Raw genomic sequence first — 25000 nt, 5'->3', positions numbered from 1 at the left:
GGGTATGCAGGGTGAATACATGGTCTGACGTACAATAATTTGGTAAAAAGCCAATTTGACATTTGCTCAGTACATTGTTTCCACTGAGGAAATGTACAAGTCTGCTGTTAATGATAATGCGGAGGATTTCCCCAAGGTTGCTGTTGACACATATCCCACGGTAGTTATTGGGGTCAAATTTGTCTCCGCTTTTGATCAGTCCTTGGTTCCAAACATTGGGGAAGATGCCAGAGCTAAGGATGATGTTAAAGAGTTTAAGTATAGCCAGTTGGAATTTGTTGTCTGTATATTTTATAATTTCATTGAGGATACCATCAACACCACAGGCCTTTTTGGGTTGGAGGGTTTTTATTTTGTCCTGTAGTTCATTCAAGGTAATTGGAGAATCCAGTGGGTTCTGGTATTCTCTCTCCCCCTGTCTCTCTCTTTCTCGCTCATGTTGTAACAGTAATAATCTGCTACTGTATTTTTTTGTGTTATCTGTGATGGTTTTGTTTTTCTTGTGTAGTTTCTAAAATCATTGTACCTTTACTGTATGGGTAAACATGTATACGCAGAGCCCAGCTGTAAAAGAGACCTTGGTCTCAGTCTGTGTTCCTTGTTGAAATAAAAGTATAATAATAATAGAGTACATTGGCACTTTGTGAGGCTATTCACTAAATCCCAATGATAGAGAAAGGAAAGGGAAAATGATCCCAGGAACCTGCAGAGTTATATGACCCAGAGTTACCTGCTTGCTTTGGTGTTGCTGTGATCTGTGGCTGTAGCTCACGTCACATTAGATAATGCCCTTATGCACTCACCAGCTCCCAGAACAGATCTTAGTACAGATCTCAGTAAAGATCCCAGTACAGATCCCAGTACAGATCCCAGAACAGATCTCAGTACAGATCCCAGTACAGATCCCAGTACAGATCCCAGTACAGATCCCAGAACAGATCCCAGTACAGATCCCAGTACAGATCCCAGTACAGATCCCAGAACAGATCCCAGAACAGATCCCAGTACAGATCCCAGAACAGATCCCAGTACAGATCCCAGTACAGATCCCAGAACAGATCCCAGAACAGATCCCAGTACAGATCCCATTACAGATCCCAGAACAGATCCCAGTACAGATCCCAGTACAGATCCCAGTACAGATCCCAGAACAGATCCCAGTACAGATCCCAGTACAGATCCCAGTACAGATCCCTTATGACCTTGTGAGTCTACAGAGTATGTTATTGTCCTTCACTCTATTCTCCCAACTACAAGGCTTGTTATTGTTAAAACCTTGACAAGTTATATAGTATAATCAGTCTCAAGGACAACAGCAGACCTTTTTACATTGTCAAATCGTCACCTAACCTTAGATAAACAAACAGACTCATTATGGGTAGCCTTCTGTCCCAAGGTAAGCTGGCTGCTTCTCTTTCCTTGTTAACACCCTCTCCTCCTTCCCTTCCTCTTTTATTCTCCCTCTACCTTCTCCCCCCCCTCTCTGCTGAGGGTCGTTGGGGTTGGTAATGCAGATTGCCCGTTAAACAAATGGCTAATGGCTTCAGTTACAATGCTGGGCACACACACACACACACACACACACACACACACACACACACACACACACACACACACACACACACACACACACACACACACACACACACACACACACACACACACACACACACACACACACACACACACACACACACACACACACACACACACGCACACATACACACACACGCACCACGTTTGGGATTGGGAGTCACGATTTCCATCCCAAAAAGCAATTACACTGCTCCTCTCAATCCCGTGCTACCATCAGGGGCTGGTTCGTTTTGCATCAGAAAAAGGCGTTATATACAGTGGGGAGAACAAGTATTTGATACACTGCCGATTTTGCAGGTTTTCCTACTTACAAAGCATGTAGAGGTCTGTAATTTGTATCATAGGTACACTTCAACTGTGAGAGACGGAATCTAAAACAAAAATCCAGAAAATCACATTGTATGATTTTTAAGTAATTCATTTGCATTTTATTGCATGACATAAGTATTTGATACATCAGAGAAGCAGAACTTAATATTTGGTACAGAAACCTTTGTTTGCAATTACAGAGATCATACGTTTCCTGTAGTTCTTGACCAGGTTTGCACACACTGCAGCAGGGATTTTGGCCCACTCCTCCATACAGACCTTCTCCAGATCCTTCAGGTTTCGGGGCTGTCGCTGGGCAATACGGACTTTCAGCTCCCTCCAAAGATTTTCTATTGGGTTCAGGTCTGGAGACTGGCTAGGCCACTCCAGGACCTTGAGATGCTTCTTACGGAGCCACTCCTTAGTTGCCCTGGCTGTGTGTTTTGGGTTGTTGTCATGCTGGAAGACCCAGCCACGACCCATCTTCAATGCTCTTACTGAGGGAAGGAGGTTGTTGGCCAAGATCTCGCGATACATGGCCCCATCCATCCTCCCCTCAATACGGTGCAGTCGTCCTGTCCCCTTTGCAGAAAAGCATCCCCAAAGAATTATGTTTCCACCTCCATGCTTCACGGTTGGGATGGTGTTCTTGGGGTTGTACTCATCCTTCTTCTTCCTCCAAACACGGTGAGTGGAGTTTAGACCAAAAAGCTCAATTTTTGTCTCATCAGACCACATGACCTTCTCCCATTCCTCCTTTGGATCATCCAGATGGTCATTGGCAAACTTCAGACGGGCCTAGACATGCGCTGGCTTGAGCAGGGGGACCTTGCGTGCACTGCAGGATTTTAATCCATGACGGCGTAGTGTGTTACTAATGGTTTTCTTTGAGACTGTGGTCCCAGCTCTCTTCAGGTCATTGACCAGGTCCTGCCGTGTAGTTCTGGGCTGATCCCTCACCTTCCTCATGATCATTGATGCCCCACGAGGTGAGATCTTGCATGGAGCCCCAGACCGAGGGTGATTGACCGTCATCTTGAACTTCTTCCATTTTCTAATAATTGCGCCAACAGTTGTTGACTTCTCACCAAGCTGCTTGCCTATTGTCCTGTAGCCCATCCCAGCCTTGTGCAGGTCTACAATTTTATCCCTGATGTCCTTACACAGCTCTCTGGTCTTGGCCATTGCGGAGATGTTGGAGTCTGTTTGATTGAGTGTGTGGACAGGTGTCTTTTATACAGGTAACGAGTTCAAACAGGTGCAGTTAACACAGGTAATGAGTGGAGAACAGGAGGGCTTCTTAAAGAAAAACTAACAGGTCTGTGAGAGCCGGAATTCTTACTGGTTGGTAGGTGATCAAATACTTATGTCATGCAATAAAATGCAAATTAATTATTATAAAATCATACAATGTTATTTTCTGGATTTTTGTTTTAGATTCCGTCTCTCACAGTTGAAGTGTACCTATGATAAAAATGACAGACCTCTACATGCTTTGTAAGTAGGAAAACCTGCAAAATCGTCAGTGTATCAAATACTTGTTCTCCCCACTGTATGGCTGTGTGTTTGTGTGCATGTGTGTGTTTGTGTGTGTCTGAGTAAATGATGTACACCTTTCCTCCTGTCTCTCTAATCATCAACCCTAGTCACCGACCCAGGCCACCCAAAAGAGAAACCAGAAACAGTCTCTCTCTGCTCCCCCCCGCCACCTTCTCTCTCCCCCTATCTCTCGTCAGCATCGCTCTTCCTCCCTCTTTCTCCTCTCCTCTCTCCCTCTCTCCTCTCTCTCTCCCCTCTCCCTCTCTCCTCTCTCCCCTCTCCCTCTCTCCTCTCTCTCTCCCCTCCCCTCTCTCTCTCCCCTCTCCCTCTCTCTCTCCCTCTCTCTCTCTCTCTCTCTCTCTCTCTCTCTCTCTCTCTCTCTCTCTCTCTCTCTCTCTCTCTCTCTCTCTCTCTCTCTCTCTCTCTCTCTCTCTCCGTTCTTTCTTACACACTTATACATTTTCTCTCCTCACCAAATGTTCCCTGTACACCTCCCCTCTTCTCCTCCCTCTCTCCCCTGGGTTGGGGCCGAATAATGTCCTGTGAATATACTGCTCTGACAGGGTTACCATCTCCTTTGGGTGTCACAGAACCTCAAATGGGTCCGCAATTTACTGTGTCAACAGGCAGGCAAGTGTCTGCGTGTCAGTGGGGGGTTAAACTTCCCACAACCTTTCTCTCTCTCCTTCTCTCTTGCTCTTTCTCTCCCTCTCCAACTTTTCTTTCTTCTCACTCCCTCACTCGCTCTTTCAATTCAATTAAATTCAAAGGGATTTATTGGCATGGGACACATACATATGTTTACATTGCCAAAGCATGTGAAATAGAAAATAAACAAAAACAAATTAACAGTATCTATTACACTCCAAAGGAATAGAGACATTTCAAATGTCATATTATGTATATATACAGTATTGCAACGATGTGCAAATACTTAAATTAATTAGGCTAGGCTATGCTAGTCAGCTTTTTTGATGAGGATGATCCCGGATCCGGGATGGGTAGTCCAGAAAAGTTAAAAAAGGGAAAAAAATAAACATAAATATGGGTTGTATTTACAATGGTGTTTGTTCTCCACTGGTTTCTACTGTGATTGCACACTGTGGTATTTCACCCAATAGTTATGGGAGTTCATCAGAACTGGATTTGTTTTTGAAATCTTTGTGGATCTGTGTAATCGGAGGGAAATATGTGTCACTAATATGGTCATACATTGTGCAGGAGGTTAGGAAGTGCAGTTCAGTTTCCACCTCATTTTTTGGGCAGTGTGCACATAGCCTGTCTTTTCTTGAGAGCCAGGTCTGCCTACAGCAGCTTCTCTCAATAACAAGGCTATGCTCACTGAGTCTCTTCATTGTCAAAGCTTTCCTTAAGTTTGGGTCAGTCACAGTGGTCATGTCTTCTGCCACTGTGTACTCTCTGTTTAGGGCCAAATAGCATTCTAGTTTGCTCAGTTTTTTGTTAATTCCCATATAATTATCTTTTTGTTTGCTCATGATTTGGTTGGGTCTAATTGTGTTGCTCTGATGGGGCTCTGTTGGGTCTGTTTGTGTTTGTGAACAGAGCCTAGGACCAGCTTGCTTAGGGGACTCTTCTCTACGTTCATCTCTCTGTAGGTGATGGCTTTGTTCTGGAAGGTTTGGGAATCAATTCCTTTTAGGTGGTTGTAGAGTTTAACAGATCTTTTTCTGGATATTGATAATTAGTGGGTATCATCCTAATTCTGCTCTGCATGCATTATTTGGTGTTTTAGTTGTACACATAGGATGTTTCTGCAGACAGAATCTCAATTTGGGGTTTGTACCATTTTGTGAATTTTTGGTGATTCGAGTATTTTTTTCCACATCCTAATTGGGATGTTGAATTTTATGTTCCTTTTGATGGCATAGAAGGTCCTTCTCTCCTCGTCTCTCAGATCGTTCACAGCGTTCTGGAAGTTACCTGTGGTGCTGATGTTTAGGCCGAGGTACAGTATATCTTGTGTTTTGTGTGTTCAAGGGCAACAGTGTCTAGATGGAATTTGACTTCAGATTCTAGTAGGGTGAGGCCGGGTGCTGCAGACTGTTCTAGTACCCTCTCCAATTCGTTGATATATATGTTGAAAGAGTGTGGGGCTGCATCCTTGTCTCACCCCACGGCCCTGTCTCACCCCACTGCCCTGTCTCACACCACGGCCCTGTCTCACCCCACTGCCCTGTCTCACTCCACTGCCCTGTCTCACCCCACGGCCCTGTCTCACCCCACGGCCCTGTCTCACCCCACGGCCCTGTCTCACCCCACGGCCTTGTGGAAAGTAATGTGTGTGTTTTGCCAGTGAAGTAGATAATAAAGAAAAGTGAAATAAACAATGAGAAATGATCTCTCTCTCTTTTTCTTTGCATCCTTCCTTCTCTCCCTCCTGGGGATAAACAGACCATGAAGCAGAGCAGACTGCTGAAGCTGTTTCGCTCCCAAGCAGTCAACCATCTCTGTGTTGTTTCTGTCTTTCCTCCTGCTCCCTCTATCCCTGCACTCATCTCCTTTGGTGCCCCCCCTCACCCTCTCTCGCACTCTCTCTCTCTAAAGTTGCATTAAAAGCACAACACCACTCACATTTTTATTTATTTTTTATTTAACCTTTATTTAACCAGGTAGGCAAATTGAGAACACGTTCTCATTTACAATTGCGACCTGGCCAAGATAAAGCAAAGCAGTTCGACACATACAACAACACATAGTTACACATGGAGTAAAACAAACATATAGTCAATGATACAGTGAAAAAAAAAATAAGTCTATATACAATGTGAGCAAGTGAGGTGAGATAAGGGAGGTGAAGGCAAACAAATATATGTATAAATAAATAAAAATATAAAAAGGCCATGGTGGCGAAGTAAATACAACACAGCAAGTAAAATAAAACTTAAAACACTGGAATGGTTGGTTTGCAGTGGAAGAAAGCGCAAAGTATTGACAGAAATAATGGGGTGCAAAGGAGCAAAATAAATAAATAAATACAGTAGGTAAAGAGGTAGTTGTTTGGGCTAAATTATAGATGGGCTATGTACAGGTGCAGTAATCTATGAGCTGCTCTGACAGCTGGTGCTTAAAGCTAGTGAGGGAGATAAGTGTTTCCAGTTTCAGAGATTTTTGTAGTTCGTTCCAGTCATTGGCAGCAGAGAACTGGAAGGAGAGGCGGCCAAAGGAAGAATTGGTTTTGGGGGTGACCAGAGAGATAAACCTGCTGGAGCGCGTGCTACAGGTAGGTGTTGCTATGGTGACCAGCGAGCTGAGATAAGGGGGGACTTTACCTAGCAGGGTCTTGTAGATGACCTGGAACCAGTGGGTTTGGCGACGAGTATGAAGCGAGGGCCAGCCAACGAGAGTGTACAGGTCGCAGTGGTGGGTAGTATATGGGGCTTTGGTGACAAAACGGATGGCACTGTGATAGACTGCATCCAATTTATTGAGTAGGGTTTTGGAGGCTATTTTGTAAATGACATCACCGAAGTCGAGGATTGGTAGGATGGTCAGTTTTACAAGGGTATGTTTGGCAGCATGAGTGAAGGATGCTTTGTTGCGGAATAGGAAGCCAATTCTAGATTTAACTTTGGATTGGAGATGTTTGATGTGAGTCTGGAAGGAGAGTTTACAGTCTAACCAGACACCTAGGTATTTGTAGTTGTCCACATATTCTAGGTCAGAGCCGTCCAGAGTAGTGATGTTGGACAGGCGGGCAGGTGCAGGCAGCGATCGGTTGAAGAGCATGCATTTAGTTTTACTTGTATTTAAGAGCAATTGGAGGCCACGGAAGGAGAGTTGTATGGCATTGAAGCTCGCATCAATCCCACAATCCCTAGCATGCGATATAACATGTGAGCCCTTATATATACTTATATATTATATATTATTATATATATTATATACTTATATATATATATATACTTTAAATACTTGTATTTAAGAGCAATTGGAGGCCACGGAAGGAGAGTTGTATGGCATTGAAGCTCACATCAATCCCACAATCCCTAGCATGCGATATAACATGTGAGCCCTTTTACAGTATTTTCCACTCCTAGCGGTTTTTCTTTTTGACTTCCAAATGCTTGTTCTGCCCAAGAGGCTCTGATAGGTTCCAGGTCATATGAGGGAGACATATGGCAATAGAAGGAATAGGTTTCCCATATCTTTCACAGCACTCATATACTGCACACAGTACATACAGTTGAAGTCGGAAGTTTACATACACTTAGGTTGCAGTCATTAAAACTCGTTTTTCAACCACTCCACACATTTCTTGTTAACAAACTATAGTTTTGGCAAGTTGGTTAGGACATCTACTTTGTGCATGACACAAATTGTTTACAGACAGATTATTTCACTTATACTTCACTGTATCACAATTCCAGTGGGTCAGAAGTTTACATACACTAAGTTGACTGTGCCTTTAAACAGCTTGGAAAATTCCAGGAAATTATGTCATGGCTTTAGAAGCTTCTGATAGGCTAATTGACATCATTTGAGTCAATTGGAGGTGTACCTGTGGATGTATTTCAAGGCCTACCTTCAAACTCAGTGCCTCTTTGCTTGACATCATGGGAAAATCAAAAGAAATCAGCCAAGACCTCAGAAAACAAAATGTAGACCTCCACAAGTCTGGTTCATGCTTGGGAGCAATTTCCAAATGCCTGAAGGTACCACGTTCATCTGTACAAACAATAGTACGCAAGTATAAACACCATGGGACCACGCAGCCGTCATACCACTCAGGAAGGAGATGCGTTCTGTCTCCTAGAGATGAACGTACTTTGGTGCGAAAAGTGCAAATCAATCCCAGAACAACAACAAAGGACCTTGTGAAGATGCTGGAGGAAGCAGGTACAAAAGTATCTATATCCATAGTAAAATGGGTAATATATCGACATAACCTGAAAGGCCGCTCAGCAAGGAAGAAGCCACTGCTCCAAAACCGCCATAAAGAAGCCAGACTACGGTTTGCAACTGCACATGGGGACAAAGATTGTACTTTTTAGAGACATGTCCTCTGGTCTGATGAAACAAAAATAGAACTGTTTGGCCATAATGACCATCGTTATGTTTGGAGGAAAAAGGGGGAGGCTTGCAAGCTGAAGAACACCATCCCACCGTGAAGCACGGGAGTGGCAGCATCATTTTGTGGGGGTGCTTTGCTTGAGGAGGGACTGGTGCACTTCACAAAATAGATGGTATCATAAAGAATTGAAAATGATGTGGATATATTGAAGCAACATCTCAAGACATCAGTCAGGAAGTTAAAGCTTGGTCGCAAATGGGTCTTCCAAAAGGACAATGACACCAAGCATACTTCCAAAGTTGTGGCAAAATGGCTTAAAGACAACAAAGTCAAGCTATTGGAGTGGCCATCACGAAGCCCTAAAATTTGTGGGCAGAACTGAAAAAGCGTGTTCGAGCAAGGAGGCCTACAAACCTGACTCAGTTACACCAGCTCTGTCAGGAGGAACTTATTGTGGGAAGCTTTTGGAAGGCTACCCAAAACGTTTGACCAAAGTTAAACAATTTAAAGGCAATGCTACCAAATACTAATTGAGTGTATGTAAACTTCTGACCCACTGGGAATGTGATGAAAGACATAAAAGCTGAAATAAATAATTCTCTCTACTTTTATTCTGACATTTCACATTCTTAAAATAAAGTGGTGATCCTAACTGACCAAAGACAGGGAATTTTTACTCTGATTAAATGTCAGGAATTGTGAAAAATGGCGTTTAAATGTATTTGGCTAAGGTGTATGTAAACTTCCGACTTCAACTGTAGCTAACAGAGCATGAGACAAGCTAAACACAGAGTTATTTTCTCTGATTAGCACTGGCAGTATTTACAAATGTGATGTCAACAAATTAACTGTTTACTTTATTTGCTTATAGAGTGGTAAATAATTAACTCCATCGTGAAGGTCAAAGGGTAAATCCTTAACATCAATCCCTCATGTCCCATATTATCACTCTTGTATAATTTTTTTTCAGTTAGACTAACCTGGAAGAGGATTATTGTTAGTGAAGGACAGATGAGACAGATGTGTCTCTCTCTCTCTCTCTCTCTCTCTCTCTCTCTCTCTCTCTCTCTCTCTCTCTCTCTCTCTCTCTCTCTCTCTCTCTCTCTCTCTCTCTCTCTCTGGTGGCTGTTCAGTGATGTTACATGTATGAGCTATGCCTTCTGTGGGGTTTTGTTTGGACTCTCTCTCTCTCTCACCCTCCCTTCCTCCCACCCCTTCTCTATTTATTTTTTCTCTCTCCTCTGCTTTCCATACATGCCCTTTTAACCTGCTTTCTGTGAAATCCACTCAGAAAGCTCTGTCTACTCTATGCACTTTATCCCAAAGATTAGAAGGGATTTGTCCCTGTGTCAGCACGGATTGGAGGGAGGCAGAGAAGAATAGGACTAAACGAGGGAGTTGTAAAGGTGGATATGACTGAAGGAGGGAGTAGTAGAGGGGGATAGGACTGAAGGTGGGAGTAGTAGAGGTGGATATGACTGAAGGAGGGAGTAGTAGAGGAGGATAGGACTGAAGGAGGGAGTAGTAGAGGTGGTAGAAGTGGATAGGACTGAAGGAGGGAGTAGTAGAGGAGGATAGGACTGAAGGAGGGAGTAGTAGAGGAGGATATGACTGAAGGAGGGAGTAGTAGAGGTGGAAAGGACTGAAGGAGGGAGTAGTAGAGGAGGATAGGACTGAAGGAGGGAGTAGTAGAGGTGGAAAGGACTGAAGGAGGGAGTAGTAGAGGAGGATAGGACTGAAGGAGGGAGTAGTAGAGGAGGATAGGACTGAAGGAGGGAGTAGTAGAGGAGGATAGGACTGAAGGAGGGAGTAGGGATTGGTAGCTTGAAGAACACTAAACAGTGTTGAGAGTATGTATTATGTAATCATGAGGAGTAGCCTACTGCACCTAACTCAGCATTACTCTTACACAGACATAATAGGTTTGAATAAAGTTTATAGATGAATATAGATGACTATGTTGACACTGATAGGTTGGAGTATAACTAACCTCTGAGTGTTTCTGAAGACTCTTAGCCGAAGGTGTGTGTGGGGGGGGGGGTATGTCAGTCATGGTTAGCGGGGGCGGGATCTGACATGTCATCCCGACGTCCCACTTCGGTCTGTCCTAGTTCCAGGTCACCGCCAGTGCCTGCAAGACTCCGAGACAAGACTCCCAGCCTGAAGACCAGAGAGGAAGATGAAATGTGAATACTTACTAATAAAGAACTTAGAACCTGTTCATGGAACACTCGAAGAAACATTTAGAATGAACTATTTAGTAATATGACGGTTAACTAACTGAGAGATAATGGGGTGGGCATGCACGTGACTATACAGTTGATGTCGGAAGTTTACATACACCTTAGCCAAATACATTTAAACTCAATTTTTCACAATTCCTGACATTTAATCCAAGTAAAAATTCCCTGTTTTAGGTCAGTTAGGATTACCACTTTATTTTAAGAATGTGAAATGTCAGAATAATAGTAGAGAGAATGCTTTATTTCGGCTTTTATTTCTTTCATCACATTCCCAGTGGATCAGAAGGTTACATACACTCAATTAGTATTTGGTAGCATTGCCTTTAAATTGTTTAACTTGGGTCAAACAGTTTGGGTAGCCTTCCACAAGCTTCCCACAATAAGTTGGGTGAATTTTGGCCCATTCCTCCTGACAGAGCTAGTGTTATTGAGTCTGGTTTGGAAATGATGACTTGGAAACAGGCCACTAGGGGCAACATTGAGGGCTGTTACCTTCAAATAGGTTCCGGTTTTGCCAGGGCAGTGCGGACGTGGATGGCGGATGCACGTAAGCATCTGTCTCTGATTCCAAAGGTTTGAATCCAGCGATAGAAAGTTGTTTTGGATATTTTAGTTTAAAGCCTATCACAAACCTTAACCCTTACCTTAACCAATCAGAGTTAATGCCTGCACTTAACCCTAACCTTAAAATTATATAATTAATGTCTAAACTTAACCTTAAACACTTAGACATTTGAAGTTTGGAACAACTTCAAAATTTGAAGTTTGAGAAATATGGATGAACGTCTAATTCTGACGAGAGACTGTGAGAGCTGGTAGGGTATGACAACACCCTTCTACACCTGCATTGCTTGCTGTTTGGGGTTTTAGGCTGAGTTTCTGTACAGCACTTTGTGACATCAGCTGATGTACGAAGGGCTTTCTAAATATATTTGATTGGTTAGAGGGGCATAATCACAATCTGGGTCACACACACATACACACACACACACACACACACACACACATACTACTAATAGAATATTACTTATTATTTTCAGTATTATTGCTTTTATTTGTATGTGTTTTACCTTTTCTAGTATCATCTCTAGAAAAGCAGCTCTCAGCCATTGCTGGATAGTTGTTTTGTTCTGTGTGTTCATGTGTCCTCTGGTCCAATGCTGATGGGGCGATGGTGTGTTTGTGGTTGTATAATGGTGCACCTGTGGTCTTGTTTTGTGGGTGACTGAGGTCAGAAACACTAACACCAACACTAACCTCAGGCTATTGTAGAGAGGGATAAATTAAGCAGAGAGACAAATAAAGGAAAGGTGAGGGACTAGGCCTAGGGTATTGAGAAAGAAGGATGGAGAGAGAGATAGAGAAAGATGAGAGAGAAGGGGAGATGAATAGACCTATGGTATTGAGAAAGAAGGAGGGAAATGAAGATGAGAGAGAAAGGGATAGCTGTGTCTAAGGATTTCTTCCTGGATCATTTGGCCTGGACAAGAATCTCCTGCAGGGATAGTGTTTGTGTTTGTGTGTGTGTGTGTGTGTGTGTGTGTGTGTGTGTGTGTGTGTGTGTGTGTGTGTGTGTGTGTGTGTGTGTGTGTGTGTGTGTGTGTGTGTGTGTGTGTGTGTGTGTGTGTGTGTGTGTGTGTGTGTGTGTGTGTGTGTGTGTGTATATATATGTGTGTCTATGTGTGTCTATGTGTGTGTGTGTGTGTGTGTGAGAGAGAGGAGAGGTAATTGGCGTGTCTGTCTGGCTGAAAGGCCCTAGCTAACTCTCAGAGTAGAGCAGGAGAGGAGCTGATAACATGGCAATTAAGGCAGAGACAGAAGGGCCCAACACATCAACACAACACTGGAGAAACCCCCAGAGAGAGAGAGAAGAGGAAGGAGAGGAGGAAGGAGAGAGAGAAAGAGAGAGAAAATAAAATGTCAACAAGTGAAGAACAAACCCCATTGTAAATACGTTAACTATTTGCACATTGTTACAACACTGTATGTAGCCATAATATGACATTTGAAATGTCTCTATTCCTTTGAAAAGTTTGTGAGTATAATGTTTACTGTTCATTTTTTGTTAATTTCACTTCTGTTTATTATCTATTTCACTTGCTTTGGCAATATAAACATGTGTTTCCCATGCCAATAAAGCTTTTTGAATTGAATTGAAAGAGGATGAGATGGGAAGAAATGAGGGGAGAGAGTGAGAGGTGGTTGAGGGGACAGGAGAGGAGATAGAGGGGGAGGGATAGTAATGGGGGAGGATGAGATGTGAAGGAATGAGATGAGAGAGAGGTGGGTGAGGGGAGAGAAACTCTGTACATAAAAGACAGTTTAGTACCTACCCCATTCCAGTACACAGTACCTGCATCAGCAGTATTAGCACAGCTTCCTTCCACGCCTCTCCTCCCTGTCCCCCCCTCTTCTTCCCCCTGCTCCCCCCCAGTAGATGAGATATGAGGTAGATTGGAGGTTTACAGAGGAACACAACAGCCTGACTTTATCAAAACACAAAAAGCTAGCTGCCAAACTTCCAAAGGAGATTGACAGACACCTGCTGAGCCACATTGACTCTTCCCCTGCTTGATCATTATTCCTACTGCTTACAAATGTATTTTTTCTCCTTCTGTGTCTCTCTCTCTCTCTGTCTCTCTTTCTCTCTCTCTCTCTGTGTGTGTCTGTATTGCTTATTCGGTCTCTCCCTCTCTCTCTGTATCTCTCTCTCTCTCTCTCTCTCTCTGTATCTTCTTCTCTCTCCCACTCTTTAAATTCAATTCAATTTAGAGGCTTTATTGTAATGGGAAACAAATGTTTACATGGCCAAAGCAAGAGAAATAGATAATAAATAAAAGTGAAATAAACAATAAAGATTTACAGTGAACACTACACTCGCAAAAGTTTCAAACGAATAGAGACATTTCGAATGTCATATTATGGCTATGTATAGTGATGCTAAAGTACAAAAGGGAAAATAATTAAACATAAATATGGGTTGTATGAATTAATTAATGAAATGAATGAATGAATGTATTTAAAATGGTGTTTGTTCTTCACTGGTTGCCCTTTTCTTGTGGCAACAGGTCTCAAATCTTGCTGCTGTGATGGCACACTGTGGTATTTCACTCAATAGTTATGGGAGTCGTGATGGCGCCGACAGAGATGGTCACCCCGCATCGCGTTCTTAGGAAACTATGCAGTATTTTTGTTTTTTAATGTATTATTTCTTACACTGTTACCCCAGGAAATCTTAAGTCTTATTACATACAGCCGGGAGGAACTATTGGATATAAGAGCAACGTCAACTTACCAACATTACGACCAGGAATACGACTTTCCCGAAGCGGATCCTCTGTTGGACCACCACCCAGGACAATGGATCGGATCCCAGTAGACGACCAAAACAACGGCGCTGCAGAAGGGGCAGACGGAGCGGTCTTCTGGTCAGGCTCTGTAGACAGGCACATCGCGCACCGCTCCCGAGTATACTACTCACCAATGTCCAGTCTCTTGACAACAAGGTAGACAAAATTTGAGCAAGGGTTGCCTTCCAGAGAGACATCAGAGATTGTAACATTCTCTGTTTGACGGAAACATGGCTCACTCGGGATATGTTATCAGAGTCGGTACAGCCACTCGGTTTCTTCATGCATCACGCCGACAGAAACAAACATCTCTCTGGTAAGAAGAAGGGCGGGGCTGTATGCCCTATGATTAACAAATCTTGGTGTGATCATAACAACATACAGGAACTCAAGTCCTTTTGTTCACCTGACCTACTGTAGAATTCCTTACAATCAAATGCCGACCGCATTATCTACCAAGAGAATTCTCTTCGATTATAATCCCAGCTGTGTATATCCCCCCCAACCAGACACATTGACGGCCCTGAAAGAACTTAATTGGACTCTATGTAAACTGGAAACCACATATCCTGAGGCTGCATTTATTGTAGCTGGGGATTTTAACCAGGCTAATCTGAAAACAAGGCTCCCTAAATTTTATCAGCATATCGAATGCGCGACCCGGGCTGGCAAAATTCGGGATCATTGCTACTCTATCTTCCGCGATGCATTTGAAGCCCTCCCTCTCCCTCCTTTTGGCAAATCTGACCACGACTCCATTTTGTTGCTCCCAGCCTATATACAGTAACTAAAACAGGAAACGCCCGTACTCAGGTCTGTTCAACGCTGGTCCGACCAATCTGATTCCACTCTTCAAGATTGCTTCAATCGCGTGGACTGGGATATGCTCCGGATAGCATCGGACAACAAAATTAATGTATATGCTGATTCAGTGAGCGAGTTTATTAGCAAGTGCATCAGTGATGTTGTACCCACGGTGACTATTTAAACCTTCCCCAACCAGAAACCGTGGATTGATGGCAGCATTCGCGCAAAACTGAAAGCGGGAACCACTGCTTTTAATCATGGCAAGGCGACTGGAAATATGACTGAATACAAACAGTGTAGCTATTCCCTCCGCAAGGCAATCAAACAAACTAAGCGTCAGTTTGGAGAGAAAGTACTGTAGAGTCGCAATTCAATGGCTCAGGCACAAGACGTATGTGGCAGGGTCTACAGTCAATCACGGATTACAATAAGAAAACCAGCCCCGTCGCGGACACCGATGTCTTGCTCCCAGACCAGCTAAACAACTTCTTTGCTCGCTTTGAGGACAATACAGTGCCACTGACACGGCCCGCTACCAAACCCTGCTGGCTCTCCTTCACTGCAGCCAACGTGAGTAAAACATTTAAACATGTTAACCCTCACAAGGCTGCCGGCCCAGACGGCATCCCTAGCCGCGTTCTCAGAGCATGTGCAGACCAGCTGGCTGGTGTGTTTACGGACATATTCAATCAATCCCTATCCCAGTCTGCTGTTCTCACATGCTTCAAGAGGGCCACCATTGTTCCTGTTCCCAAGAAAGCTAAGGTAACTGAGCTTAACGACTATCGCCCCGTAGCACTCCCTTCCGTCATCATGAAGTGCTTTGAGAGACTAGTCAAGGATCATATCACCTCCACCCTACCTGACACCCTAGACCCACTCCAATTTGATTACCGCCCCAATAGGTCCACAGACGACACAATTGCAATCACACTGCACGCAGCCCTAACCCATCTGGACACAAGGAATACCTATGTAAGAATGTTCATCGATTACAGCTCAGCATTTAACACCATAGTGTATAGCATTTAACACCCTGGGTCTCGACCCCGCCCTGTGCAACTGGGTCCTGGACTTTCTGACAGGCCGCCCCCAGGTGGTGAGGGTAGGAAACAACATCTTCACCCCGCTGATCCTCAACACTGGGGCCCCACAAGGGTGCGCTCTCAGCCCTCTCCTGTACTCCCTGTTCACCCATGACTGCGTTGCCATGCACGCTTCCAACTCAATCATCAAGTTTGCAGGCGACACTACAGTGGTAGGCTTGATTACCAACAATGACGAGATGGCCTACAGGGAGGAGGTGAGGGCCCTCGGAGTGTGGTGTCAGGAAAATAACCTCACACTCAACATCAACAAAACAAATGAGATGATCTTGGACTTCAGGAAACAGCAGAGGGAGCACCCCCCTATCCACATCGACGGGACAGTAGTGGAGAAGGTGGAAAGTTTTAAGTTCCTCGGCGTACACATCACGGACAAACTGAAATGGTCCACCCACACAGACAACGTGGTGAAGAAGGTGCAACAGCGCCTCTTCAACCTCAGGAGGCTGAAGAAATTTGGCTTGTCACCAAAAACACTCCCAAACTTTTACAGATGCACAATCGAGAGCATCCTGTCGGGCTGTATCACCGCCTGGTACGGCAACTGCTCCGCCCACAACCGTAAGGCTCTCCAGAGGGTAGTGAGGTCTGCACAACGCATCACCGGGGGCAAACTACCTGCCCTCTAGGACACCGACACCACCCGATGTCACAGGAAGGCCAAAAAGATCATCAAGGACAACAACCACCCAAGCCACTGCCTATTCACCCCGCTATCATCCAGAAGAAGAGGTCAGTACAGGTGCATCAAAGCAGGGACCGAGACTGAAATACAGCTTCTATCTCAAAGCCATCAGACTGTTAAACAGCCATCACTAACTAGTGGCTGCTGCCAATATACTGACTCAAATCTCCAGCCACTTTAATAATCAAAATTGGATGTGATAAATGTATCACTAGTCACTTTAAACAATGCCATTTTATATAATGTTTACATACCCTACATTACTCATCTCATATGTATATACTGTACTCTATACCATCTACTGCATCTTGCCTATGTCGTTCGGCCATCGTTCACCAATATATTTATATGTACATATTCTTATTCATTCCTTTACACTTGTGTGTATAAGGTAGATGTTGTAAAATTGTTAGATTACTTGTTAGATATTACTGCACGGTCAGAACTAGAAGCACAAGCATTTCGCTACACTCGCATTAACATCTGCTAACCATGTGTATGTGACCAATAACCTTTGATTTGATGTGAGTTTATCAAAATTTGATCTATTTCCGAATTCTTTGTGGGTCTGTGAAATCTGAGGGAAATATGTGTCTCTAATATGGTCATACATTGGGCAGGAGGTTAGGAAGGGCAGCTCAGTTTCCACCTCATTTTGTGGGCGGTGTGCCTACGGCGGCCTTTCTCAATAGCAAGGCTATGCTCACTGTACATAGTCAAAGCTTTCCTTAAGTTTGGGTCAGTCACAGTGGTCAGGCATTCTGCCACTGTGTACTTTCTGTTTAGGGCCAAATAGCATTCTAGGTTGCACAGTTTTTTTGTTAATTCTTTCCAATGTGTCAAGTAATTAACTTTTTGTTTTACCATAATTTGGTTGGGTCTAATTGTGTTGCTGTCCTGGGGCTCTGTGGGGTCTCTGTGTTTGTGAACAGAGCCCCAGGACCAGCTTGCTTAGGGGACTCTTCTCCAGGTTCATCTCTCTGTAGGTGATGGCTTTGTTATGGAAGGTTTGGGAATCGTTTCCTTTAGGTGGTTGTAGAATTTAACGTCTCTTTTCTGGATTTTGATAATTAGCGGGTGTCGGCCTAATTCTGCTCTGGGTGCATTATTTGGTGTTTTACGTTGTACACAGAGGATATTTTAGTAGAATTCTGCATGCAGAGTCTCAATTTGGTATTTGTCCCATCTTGTGAATTCTTGGTTGGTGAGCGGACCCCAGACCTCACAACCATAAAGGGCAATGGGTTCTATAACTGATTCAAGTATTTTTAGCCAGATCCTAATTGGTATGTCGAATTTTATGTTCCTTTTGATAGCATAGAATGCCCTTCTTGCCTTGTCTCTCAGATCGTTCACAGCTTTGTGGAAGTTACCTGTGGCGCTGATGTTTAGGCCAAGGTATGTATAGTTTTTTGTGTGTTCAAGGGAAACGGTGTCTAGATGGAATATTTGTAATATTTGTGGTCCTGGCGACTGTACCTTTTTTGGAACACCATTATTTTGGTCTTACTGAGATGTACTGTCAGGGCCCAGGTCTGTCAGAATCTGTGCAGAAGATCTAGGTGCTGCTGTAGACACTCCTTGGTTGGTGACAGAAGCACCAGATCATTAGCAAGCAGTAGACATTTGACTTCAGATTCTAGTAGGGTGAGAGGGGGGTGCTGCAGACTGTTCTAGTGCCCGCGCCAATTCGTTGATATGTATGTTGAAGAGGGTGGCGCTTAAGCTGCATCCCTGTTTCACCCCACAGCCCTGTGGGAAGAAATGTGTGTGTTTTTTGCCTATTTTAACCGCACACTTGTTGTTTGTGTACATGGATTTTATAATGTCGTATGTTTTTTCCTCCAACACCACTTTCCATCAATTTGTATAGCAGGCCCTCATGCCAAATTGAGTCAAAACCTTTTTTGAAAACAACAAAGCATGAAAAGACTTTGCCTTTGTTTTGGTTTGTTTGTTTGCCAATTAAGGTGTGCAGGGTGAATACGTGGTCTGTTGTACAGTAATTTGGTGAAAAGACAATTTGACATGGTCTTATAAGGCTACTCTGCTATCTTCTTTGTGTGTGTGTTTGTATGTTAGTGTGTGTGTGTTTGTGACGATGGGTTGTGGGATAACAAACCTTCTAGGACCAACACACATGCACGCACATATTAACACATTTCTTGTTAACAAACTATAGTTTTGGCAAGTGGGTTAGGAAATCAACTTTGTGCATGACACACGTAATTTTTCAACAATTATTTACAGACAGATTATTTCACTTATAATTCACTGTATCATAATTCTAGTGGGTCAGAAGTTTACATACACTAAGTTGACTGTGCCTTTAAACAGCTTGGGAAAATCCAGAAAATTATGTCATGGCTTGAGAAGCTGTGCCAAGTCTAGGACAAAAGGCTTCTCAACAGTTTTTACCCTCAAGCCATAAGTCCTGAACAGGTAATCAAATGGCTACCCGGACTATTTGCATTGTGTGCCCGCCCAACCCCTCTTTCACGCTGCTGATACTCTCTGTTTATCATATATGCATAGTCACTTTAACTATACATTCATGTACATACTACCTTAATTGGGCCGACCAACCAGTGCTCCCGCACATTGCCTAACCGGGCTAACCTAAGACTCCTGAACAGGTAATCAAATGGCTACCCGGACTATCTGCATTGTGTCCCTCCACCCACCAACCGCCAACCCCTCTTTTACTCTACTGCTACTCTGTTCATCATATATGCATAGTCACTTTAATCATATCTACATGTACATACTACCTCAATCAGCCTGACTAACCGGTGTCTGTATGTAGCCTCGCTACTTTTATAGCCTCGCTACTGTATATAGCCTCGCTACTGTTATTTTTCACTGTCTTTTTACTGTTGTTTTATTTCTTTACTTACCTATTGTTCACCTAATACCTTTTTTGCACTATTGGTTAGATCCTGTAAGTAAGCATTTCACTGTTGTATTCGGCGCGCATGACAAATACACTTTGATTTGATTAGATTTTCTGATAGGCTAATTGACATAATTTTGAGTCAATTGGAGGTGTACCTGTGGATGTATTTCAAGGCCTACCTTCAAACTCAGTGCCTCTTACCTTCAAACATCTCGTTGCTTCAATTGGAGTGACCATCACAAAGCCCTGACCTCAAACCTATAGAAAATGTGTGGGCATAACTGAAAAAGCGTGTGCGAGCAAGGAGGCCTACAAACCTGACTCAGTTACACTAGCTCTGTCAGGAGGAATGGGCCAAAATTCACACAATGTATTGTGGGAAGCTTGTGGAAGGCTACCCAAAACATTTGACCCAAGTTGAACAATTTAAAGGCAATGCTACCAAATACTAATTGAGTGTATGTAAACTTCTGACCCACTGGGAATGTGATGTAATAAACAAAAGCTGAAATAAATCATTCTCTATACTATTATTCTGACATTTCACATTTCCTAACTGACCTAACACAGGAAGTTTTTTACGCGGATTAAATGTCAGGAATTGTGAAAAACTGAGTTTAAATGTATGTGGCTACGGTGTTTGTAAACTTCCGACTTCAACTGTATATACACACACACAGTAGGTCAGTGTGTACTGGTCAGAGCTTGAGGACAGTCAATAATGTATTGAGTGGTGGATGATTCAGTTAATCTCTCTGAGGCTTTATGAGGTCACAGAAGGGGAGAAGGTATTGATCTACACACTGCATGTGACCATTACAATGAACTGGAGTCCACTCTGCTTATATCACTGCAGGCCAGTGTGCCAATGGACCTTAACTGTCCATGCAAGCAACAGTTCTTCCTCCCGCTTACATTAAAACGAATATTGAGAATCAACTAAATCCGTTAGAGACCTGGGGTTTGTAGTTGAAGCTGATGATCAGACCAAGGCGCACACTGGTTTCCTCAGCCCACCTTTCGCCCTGCAAGACTACTCTGCAGGCTATCGCTGAAGGTACTCATCTTTAGTGTGTATGTGTGTGTGTGTTTAGACTGTAGCCAGTACACTCTTAGAATAAGGCATTCCAAAAGGGTTCTGCGGCTATCCCCATAGGAGAACCCTTTTTGGTTCCAGGTAGAACCTTTTTTGTTTTCAGGTAGAACTATTTTGGGTTCCATGTAGAACCCTCTATGGAAAAGGTTCAACACGGGAACCAAAAGGGGTTCTTCAAAGGGTTATCTTATGGGGACCGCCAAAGAACCCTTTTTGGTTCTAGATACCACCTTTTTTTCTAAGAGTGTAGGCGTATGTCAGAGCTGTGAGTGTTAACTCAGTAATATCCAGACATACATTAATCCATCCAGACAGCCATTCTCCCAGTCACCGGAGAAAATAAACAAGTATAAAAATGTACAAAGGAAATTTTGTCTGAGCTGGGATATTATGCGCTTCTGTTTGTAAAAAACTAAATCCATCTCTCCAATGAACTCCATCTCTAAGGAGTACAGTGATTCTCCAGGGGAACTTGGGCAAACTCTTAAGACAATTGATCTTGTGAATTATGCATGTATTATTTCGTATATAGATATATGATTGGGTGCCTGGGGAGATGGCGGGGCTAGAGAATTCCCCAAAATGTTCTTAGGCCTACTTATACAATTCAAGCTTAAACGAGACAGTGCTTGTTCAAAGTTTGGAATTTCAGTTGATAACTATAGCGCTTCCCTTGGGACAATCAGCATCATTTTGTAAATGACATATCTCTATGGCAAGACGCATCATTCACCCAAGTTTCATCAAAATTGGGCCAGTGGTGCATGAGATAATGCGTGTGACTAAGTAATTTACGCATGTACTAGAGTACGTATAAATGGAGACAGATCCAAAGTCCCCATTCTGATTTCATTGAGGAAGATACTTTGTACGCTTGATTCAGTGGAAGGATGAATGAACATTGGATGGATTGTCGTATGTCTATGTGACATACGACATTATTACAACGTTGTCTGTCCTTTTAGGTAAGAGTTTTTGTTGAAATGTGAATGTCATTTCATCCTTTTGATGGTTTCTTTTCCTGTTGAATGGCTCTATTTGAGTCTCAGCTGTAGTGAGCTTATGCGTTGTGGTGTTCTCATTGATACACTACATGGCCAAAAGTATGTGGACACCTGCTCATCGAACATTTCATTCCAAAATCATGGGCATTAATATGGAGTTGATCCCCTTTTTGCTGCTATAACAGCCTCCACTCTTCTGGGAAGGCTTTTCACTACATGTTGGAACATTGCTGCAGGGACTTGCTTCCATTCAGCAACAAGAGCATTAGTGGGGTCGGGCACTGATGTTGGGCAATTAGGCCTGGCTCGCAGTCAGCATTCGAATTCATCCCAAAGGTGTTCGTTGGGGTTGAGGTCAGGGCTCTGTGCAGGCCAGTCAAGTTCTTCCACACCAATCTCAACAATCCATTTCTGTATGGATCTCGCTTTGTGCACATGGGCATTGTCATGCTGAAACAGGAAAGTGCCTTCCCCAAACTGTTGCCACAAAGTTGGAAGCACAGAATCGTCTAGAATGTCATTGTATGCTGTAGCGTTTTACACAAGATTTACACTCATTGGAACTAAGGGGCTTAGCCCGAACCATGAAAAACAGCCCCACACCATTATTCCTCCTCCACCAAACTTTACAGTTGCATTGGGACAGGTAGCATTGGGACAGGTAGCGTTTCCTGGCATCTGCCAAACCCAGATTCGTCCGTCTGACTGCCAGATGGTGAAGCGTGATTCATCACCCAGAGAATGTGTCTACTGCTCAAGAGTCCAATGGCGGCGAGCTTTACACCACTCCAGCCAACGCTTGGCATTGAGCATGGTTATCTTAGGCTTGTGTGCGGCTGCTTGGCCATGGAAACCCATTTCATGAAGCTCCCAATGAACAGTTATTGTGCTGACATTGCTTCCAGAGGCAGCATGGAACTTGGTAGTGAGTGTTGCAACTGAGGCCGTTTTTTTTACGCGCTTCAGCACTCGGCGGTCCCGCTCTGTGAGCTTGTGTGGCCTACCACTTCGCGGGTGAGACGTTGTTGCTCCTAAATGTTTTCACTTGACAATAATAGCACTTACAGTTGACCGGGACAGCTCTAGCAGGGCAGAAATTTGACGAACTGACTTGTTGGAAAGGTGGCATCCTATGACGGTCCCACGTTGAAAGTCACTGAGCTCTTCAGTAAGGCCATTCTACTGCTAATGTTTGTCTATGGAGATAGCATGGCTGTGTGCTCAGTTTTATACACCTGCCAGCAATGTGTGTGGCTGAAATAGCTGAATCCACTAATTTGAATGGGTGTCCACATACTTTTGTATATATAGTGTATGAATGATGTATGCTGGGGTCACAGCAGTGAGAGCAGACAGTGTTTGTCTGAAAACAGCTCTTATTTAGCTGGCTCTGTGAATGATTCAATAGCCAATGGGGTCACACACACACACACAAACACACACACACACAAACACACACACACACACACAAACACACACACACACACACACACGTTTGTTTTACTATCCTTGTGGGGACCAAACGATTGATCCCATTCAAAATCCTAACCCTAAACCAAAAGTTAATCATTAACCTTAACCTTTATCTCCAAACCCTAAACCTAATCCTAACTCCTAACCCCTAACCCTAATTCTAACTCAAACCCCTAAACCTATAATAGCCCTTTTCCTTGTGGTTAGGGGCAAAATGTCTCCACTTCTTCAAATGTTCCTTGTTTTACAAAAGGATTTTTGGTCCCCACAAGGATAGTAAAACCAAAAACATATGCACACGCACACGCACACGCACACACACACACACACACACACACACACACACACACACACACACACACACACACACACACACACACACACACACACACACACACACACACACACACACACACACACACAGTAACACACACACACACACACACTAACACACGCAAACTTACAAGCACCCCACACACACAAACACATGCACACACACACACACACACACACACACACACACACACGCACCCCACACACACACACACAAAGAGAGAGAGAGAGAGAGAGAGAGAGAGAGAGAGAGAGAGAGAGAGAGAGAGAGAGAGAGAGAGAGAGAGAGAGAGAGAGAGAGAGAGAGAGAGAGAGAGAGAGAGAGAGAGAGAGAGAGAGAGAGAGAGAGAACAGTGATCTTCTTCACCTCACCACTATAAGGATGTAGTGATGCACTGTACTATACTATACTGTACTATACACTACTGTACTATACTGTATTGTACTATACTGTACTATACTGTACCATACTGTACTATACTGTACTGCACTATACTGTACTGTACTGTACTATACTGTGCTGTACTATAATGTACTCTACTGTACTGTACTATACTGTGCAGTACCGTACTCTCTTCTGCAAACTCAGTCCTGCCCCCCCACCCCAGAGCACATTTTTGTTTTTGCCCGAGCACTCCACTGTTAGGGAAATAGAAAATATATAATGAAAGGACAAATAGGTGAAGGATAAGATTCCATGTTTTCAGCTCCAACGTTCTGAAATGAAAAGGTGCATATTGTGGCGTTAAGGTCACATGGTTGTGATTGGTTACTGATATTACTCTCAAACATCAGTACTGCTGTCACTCCCCTTCCTGCTCTGTGATAAGCTCCTTATCAACTTCCTCTCCCTCTCATACTTCTCCTCCGTTGACATTCCTTCCGGGCGGTCCAGAGTTATCGTCTGTCAGTGAGATTTAATTTGTTTCTGCATGTCCTCTTATATGAGCTGCCAGCAGCACCCAATACCCTTCATCCCTAAACCACTTCACGCTTCCTCTCTTTCATCCCTCTATCACTTCACACTTCCTCTCTTTCATCCCTCTATCACTTCACGCTTCCTCTCTTTCATCCCTCTATCACTTCACCCCTACCTCTCTTTCATCCCTCTATCACTTCACACTTTCTCTCTTTCATCCCTCTATCACTTCACCCTTCCTCTCTTTCATCCCTCTATCACTTCACGCTTCCTCTCTTTCATCCCTAGACACTAGTCCTTCACCTCCCCCTCCATATCATTCAACTCACTAGTCCTTCACCTCCCCCTCCATATCATTCAACTCACTAGTCCTTCACCTCCCCCTCCATATCATTCAACTCACTAGTCCTTCCCCTCCCCCTCCATATCATTCAACTCACTAGTCCTTCACCTCCCCTCCATATCATTCAACTCACTAGTCCTTCACCTCCCCTCCATATCATTCAACTCACTAGTCCTTCACCTCTCCCCTCCATATCATTCAACTCACTAGTCCTTCACCTCCCCTCCATATCATTCAACTCACTAGTCCTACACCTCCCCCTCTATATC

At 43.6% G+C, this 25000-nt stretch overlaps 1 protein-coding gene across 4 annotated transcripts in view; it reads left to right on the top strand.

Annotated features, from left to right (window-relative positions):
• LOC139542912 (sterile alpha motif domain-containing protein 10-like) overlaps window positions 1–25000 on the top strand; it is a 148479-nt gene that overhangs the window by 28136 nt on the left and 95343 nt on the right. Inside the window, exon 1 of one of the 4 annotated variants that reach the window (XM_071348892.1) lies at window positions 20404–20620. The exons of 2 other annotated variants lie outside the window; for them this stretch is intronic. In XM_071348892.1, the coding sequence (XP_071204993.1) occupies window positions 20542–20620 (79 nt within the window). In that variant the 5' untranslated portion in view covers window positions 20404–20541. Of the gene's footprint in view, window positions 1–20403; window positions 20621–25000 lie in introns of those variants that run through there. One more of the 4 variants, XM_071348889.1, reaches the window with a different exon arrangement.

The sequence above is a fragment of the Salvelinus alpinus genome, chromosome 17, assembly GCF_045679555.1.
Source record: "Salvelinus alpinus chromosome 17, SLU_Salpinus.1, whole genome shotgun sequence".
Lineage (NCBI taxonomy): Eukaryota > Metazoa > Chordata > Actinopteri > Salmoniformes > Salmonidae > Salvelinus > Salvelinus alpinus.
This window is presented reverse-complemented; position numbering and strand designations above follow the sequence as displayed.